At 39.6% G+C, this 6,000-nt stretch overlaps 1 protein-coding gene across 3 annotated transcripts in view; it reads right to left on the reverse strand.

Annotated features, from left to right (window-relative positions):
* Positions 1 to 5,558, reverse strand: part of katnb1 (katanin p80 (WD repeat containing) subunit B 1) — a 28,413-nt gene extending 22,855 nt beyond the window's left edge. Inside the window, exons 1-5 of one of the 3 annotated variants that reach the window (XM_061875737.1) lie at positions 5,422 to 5,558; positions 4,001 to 4,128; positions 1,265 to 1,380; positions 1,033 to 1,163; positions 836 to 953 (exon numbers count right to left, since the gene is read on the reverse strand). In XM_061875737.1, coding sequence (XP_061731721.1) covers positions 836 to 953; positions 1,033 to 1,163; positions 1,265 to 1,304 — 289 coding nt within the window. In that variant the 5' untranslated portion in view covers positions 1,305 to 1,380; positions 4,001 to 4,128; positions 5,422 to 5,558. The remainder of the gene's footprint in view (positions 1 to 835; positions 954 to 1,032; positions 1,164 to 1,264; positions 1,381 to 4,000; positions 4,129 to 5,421) is intronic. The other 2 variants (XM_061875746.1, XM_061875728.1) reach the window with 2 other exon arrangements.
* Between the last annotated feature and the right edge of the window lie 442 nt (positions 5,559 to 6,000).

A 6,000-nucleotide genomic window follows, 5' to 3' on the forward strand; every position in this document is an offset into this window, starting at 1 on the left:
CCCTAAATTTCTTGCAATTGCACTTTGAGAAACGTTGTTCTTAAACTGTTTGACTATTTGCTCACGCAGTTGTGGACAAAGGGGTGTACCTCGCCCCATCCTTTCTTGTGAAAGACTGAGCATTTTCTGGGAAGCTGTTTTTATACCCAATCATGGCACCCACCTGTTCCCAATTGACCTGCACACCTGTGGGATGTTCCAAATAAGTGTTTGATGAACATTCCTCAACTTTATCAGTAGTAATTGCCATCTTTCCCAACTTTTTTGTCACGTGTTGCTGGCATCAAATTCTAAAGTTAATGATTATTTGCAACAACAAAAAAATGTTTATCAGTTTGAACATCAAATATGTTGTCTTTGTAGCATATTCAACTGAATATGGGTTGAAAATGAGTTGCAAATCATTGTATTCCGTTTATATTTACATCTAACACAATTTCCCAACTCTTATGGAAACGGGGTTTGTATGTATATGTATGTATATATATATATATATATATATATATATATATATATATATATACATATATATATATGTAAACACACAATATAGTGTCTTCATATTATTAATTTTCTATACTAAAATAAGGACTTTCGTCAAGAACCAGAACCAATTTTTCACGTTTACATTGTTTCCTTACAGGGAACTTAGCTTCACTATACGCACTTTCCGATTTTCGAGCCATGTTCAAGAACCAATTAAGTTCGTAAATCGAGGTTCCATTACACTTAAAAAGCCGTTGTATTCTGTGTCAGCGCTTTTCTCGTACATTAGTGCAACGGTAAGAAAAATGTGCCGCCTTTTTGGAGGCAGCGTGATGGCAGCTGGACTCACTTTTGGCGGCCTCCAGGTCCCACACTCGTATAGACCCGGACTGAGAACCGGTGGCCAGCAGCTCCTCTGACGAGTTGAAGTGAAGACATTCTACTGGCTTCTTGTGACCGCTCAGACTCTGAGCACAGACACACACACACAAACACACTCTTGAAGAGGTTCTGGTGTGGCGTTGGACAGGGTGAGTGATGAAGTACCATGATGCAGTTGGCCTTGCTCACAGACCAGATGTTGACTCTGCAGTCTTCACCACCGCTGGCCAGCAGACGACCGGAATTTTTCCCCAGAGACACACAGGAGACTCGACTGCTGTGAGCCTCAAACTCCTCTGCCAGCACAAAAACACACACACACACACACACACGTCAGCTGAAGGTGTGTACACGACACATATTGATGTGGAAATGGCGGACAGGAAGGGACACTCACGCAGTCGCCATGAGATCTTCGTGGCGCTGGCCACAGCCATGAATGTCCCAGCGGTTCAGACTAATGACTGGAACACACTGGAACTCACTGGAAAGTCAGGAATTAGCCTGGTCCACCTGAACAGACAAGTTGTCATCATTTTTTCAATTGACGCACAAATTCACCTCCATTTTCAATTACAACTGCTCACTTAAAAGAGGCTGGTTGCAAGCTTTCCAATGTGTTTAACGATTATATTATGGCTTTTAGCATGTAATGACATAACTACTCCCGTACTGTTAAGTAAATATTGAATTGAATTATATTTATATAGCGCTTTTCTCAGGTGACTCAAAGCGCTTTACATAGTGAAACCCAATATCTAAGTTACATTTAAACCAGCGTGGGTGGGACTGGGAGCAGGTGGGTAAAGTGTCTTGCCCAAGGACACAACGACCGTGACCAGGATGGCGGAAGCGGGAATCGAACCTGCAACCCCCAAGTTGCTGGCACAGCCGCTCTACCAACCGAGCTAAACCGCCCCGGTAAATATTCTCCCTCCATTTGGCAAAATGGAGTTTGGCTTTAGTTTGCGCGAATAGGATAAACACAATGATCTTACCCTGTTTCTTATCTTCTCTTTGGCGGAGAGTTTGAGTGGGCAAGACTGTGTGTGTGTGTGCGTGTGTGTGTGTGTGTCCAACACTCCAAGTTAACTTTCGGTTTCGATCTCCACCCAGGCAAAGCAGTAAGACGGGCAGCTCGGTTCTCTCTCCAGCGTTGTTTTTTTCTTTCTATCAATTAATCAAAGTTTACTTGTATAGCTTTTAATCGCAAATGTCTCAAAGGGCTGTTCTACTATTTGTATTTACTCCTATGCATAGCATAAATTGTCTAGCTTCCATTCTAATCGCTTTATTTAGACAGTTCTTAGAATTAAATAATATGGGAGGACTTTTCCCTGGAAAAAGGAAGGGTCCAATAATACGTCAACCGTAATATAATGCTTAAAACACATTGGAAAGATAGCGCCATCTAGGCACCCACATAAAGCTTGCAACCGGCCTCTTTTAAGTGTGCAGTTGTAATTTACTTTGCGCTAATTGTAGTGATTAGCGCAAAGTAAACTACAATTACAGTAATAGCTAGCATTAGCTATCATTGAATTTAAAGTACAGGCCAACAGTTTGGACACAGATTGTCAATGAAGGCATCAAAACTATGAATGAACACATGTGGCGTTATGCACTTTTAAAAAAATTTACTGAAAACATGTTTTGTAGGGGTGTGGGAAAAAAATATTTTCGAATACGAATCGAATCGAATACGTGGTGCGATTCAGAATTGATTTTTTTTTTTTAACAATCAAACAAACCACTACACAGCAATACCATAACAATGCAATCCAATTCCAAAACCAAACCTGACCCAGCAACACTCAGAACTGCAATAAACAGAGCAATTGAGAGGAGACACAAACACGACACAGAACAAACCAAAAGTAGTGAAACAAAAATGAATATTATCAACAACAGTATCAATATTAGTTATAATTTCAGCATAGCAGTGATTAAAAATCCCTCATTGACATTATCATTAGACATTTATAAAAATTAAAAAAAAAGAACAATAGTGTCACAGTGGCTTACATTTGCATGGCATCTCATAAGCTGGACAACACACTGTGTCCAATGTTTTCACAAAGATAAAATAAGTCGTATTTTTTGGTTCGTTTAATAGTTAAAACAAATTTACATTATTGCAATCAGTTGATAAAACATTGTCCTTTATAATTATAAAATCTTTTTTAAAACATCCACTACTCTGCTAGCATGTCAGCAGACTGGGGTAGATCCTGCTGAAATCTATGTATTGAATGAACACTGAATCGTTTTGAATCAGAAAAATATCGTTTTTGAATCAAGAATCGCGTTGAATCGAAAAAAATCGATATATTATCAAATCGTGACCCCAAGAATCGATATTAAATCGAATCGTGGGACACCCAAAGATTCGCAGCCCTAATGTATTGTATTCTATTTTCTTCAAAATAGCCACCCTTTGCTCTGATTACTGTTTTGCACACTCTTGGCATTCTCTGGATGAGCTTTAAGAGGTAGTCGCCTGAAATGGCCTTCACTACACAAGTGTCATAGTTTGGATGCCTTCAGTGACAATCTACAATGTAAATAGTCATGAAAATGAAGAAAAACGCATTGAAATGAGAAGGTGTGGCCAAATTTGGGGCCTGTACTGTATATTATTTGTAACAACAAGACTTGTGTATGTGATAGTTTATATATCGATGATGAAATCTTAACATTGCAACACATGCCAAAACGGCCGCTTTAGTTTACTAAATTGCAATTTTAAATTTCCCGCGAGGTATCCTGTTGAATGATGACGCGTATGATGACGCGTGCGAGTGACGTCTCGGGTTGTAGCGGACATTTTTATCCAGCCCGATCCAAGCTATAAGTAGTCTGCTTTAATCGCATGATTACACAGTATTCTGGACATCTGAGTATCTGAATTTTTTGCAATTTGTTCAATTAATATTTCAGAACTCAAAGTAGAAAGATGGAGGTGGGAAGCTTTTAGCCTTTAGCCACACAAAAACAGCCGGTGTTTCCTTGTTTAAAATTCCCGAAGGTGAAGCTTTGCTATGGATCAGAGCGGTCAAGCGAACATGGATCCCGACCACATGTCAACCGGCAGGTTTCGGTGAGAAAATTATGGTAATAAGTCGGCTCTTACCGGAGACATCAGCGGAGGTTGCGTCTTGCAGCAGCTGCGTGGCTCCCTTCCCTCAGAGAAACTGGCGGTCACTACACCCGTGGCCAAACCCCTCCGACTTTCAGGTACTATATAATCTCACTAAAACACTAGCAACACAATAGGCAGATAAGGGATTTTCCAGAATTATCCTAGTAAATGTGTCTAATAACATCTGAATCGCTCTCACTGCCCTCGCCTTTTTTTTTTCTTTCTAGTCCTTCACTCTCATTATCCTCATCCACGAATCATTCATCCTCGCTCAAATTAATGGGGAAATCGTCACTTTCTCGGTCCGAATCGCTCTAGCTGCTGGTGGCTATGATTGTAAACAATGTGAGGATGTCAGGAGCCCTACAACCCGTGATGTCACGCGCACATTGTCTGCTACTTCCAGTACAGGCAAGGCATTTTTATTAGCGACCAAAAGTTGCGAAGTTTATGGTCGATGTTCTCTACTAAATCTTTTCAGCAAAAATATGGCAATATCGCAAAATGATCAAATATGACACATAGAATGGACCTGCTATCCCCGTTTAAATAAGAAAATCTCATTTCAGTAGGCCCTTAAGCCTGAACGACATGCAATTTTTATTCGCTATAATTAATATTGTAAAAATATATGTAGGAAATATACCGTATTTCCTTAAATTGCCACAGGGCATATAGTATGCGCCTGCCTTGTATTACTGCCGGGTAAAACTCACTTCGCAAATTAATTAGCGCATGCTTAGTATTACCGCCTGGTCAAACCCGTGACGTCACGAGTGACACTTCCCCTGTCATCATTTTCAAAATGGAGGAGGCTGATTTCAATACCGGTAATTTGAAATCGCACAAAGGGAAGAAGATTAAGAGGTATTCAGTAGGATTTAAGGTCCAAGCTTACATCACACTCAATTTTTTACTGCATGCCTTTGGTAAGTGCCGGAGTGAGAAGAGGTTTTAAAAGAATTAGCGCATGCTTACTTTTACCGCATGCCTTTTGTAAGCACAGGAGTGAGAAGAGGTTTTAAATTCATTAGCGCCCGGGCGGCAATTCAAGGAAATACGGTATGTCCCTTTAAACCAGTAATTGTAACATAAGCTTGTCGGAGGCATTGTTGTTATGCTTTTTATGTTTTAGAATAATGTAAATCATCAAACTGAACACAATTACAAAACACACGTTGTTAACAATGTCGACTGATAATTGGCGTTGAAAGGATTACACGACAAAAGCGTAGCTTGTTTAGAAGAAGAAAATAAAGATTCGAAGCTTGCAGTTTGGGAAGCTAATGCAAACAAGCTAATAAGAGGTTCAACAACAACAAGCGGCTTGCTAGCGAGTTAGCACTCGAAGGCCAGCTGTCAAAGAAGCTAAATGGACAAAGTGGAAGTCGGGAAGGTTTTATAGTGTTCACCTGTTCAACTGCAAGTGCAGTGGAGCAGCGCAGAGGTCAAGGTTCACTTGCTACAAGCCAGCTGACGACTTGTTGAAAAAAAAAAGTTGTGGCTGCTGAAGACGCGCAGCTTAGCAACTGAACCTTTCCGGTGACGTCACACCTCAACTGACTTTTCGCTACAACTTGTATTCGCATTTTTATGTCCATTCATTTTTTTTCTTGATTCTACTTTTACACTGTTAATTTCTTTAAAAAATATTATATGTATGGGTTGATTATATAATTGTATTTCCATAAATGGAATTTAAAAAATGAATAAAAAATTGGTTTATTTTAATTTAATTTTAAAATGTAGAATATAAAATAAAAACAAATCTTTGGTGTCGAAGGGCAATAACTACATCCAAAAACGGTTTGGTTTTATATTTCATTTAACTAAAAACAAAACAAAAAAACTGCAGTTAACAAGGACGGAAAACCAGACCATATACCGGAAGTTGTATTTTCAAAGTAAACGCGAGCATAAATACTACGGCATCCATCCATCCATCCATTTTTATACCACTTATTCCCTTTCGGGGTCGCGGGAGGCGCTGG

The sequence above is a fragment of the Nerophis ophidion genome, linkage group LG02 (assembly GCF_033978795.1).
Source record: "Nerophis ophidion isolate RoL-2023_Sa linkage group LG02, RoL_Noph_v1.0, whole genome shotgun sequence".
NCBI classification, from domain to species: Eukaryota; Metazoa; Chordata; class Actinopteri; order Syngnathiformes; family Syngnathidae; genus Nerophis; species Nerophis ophidion.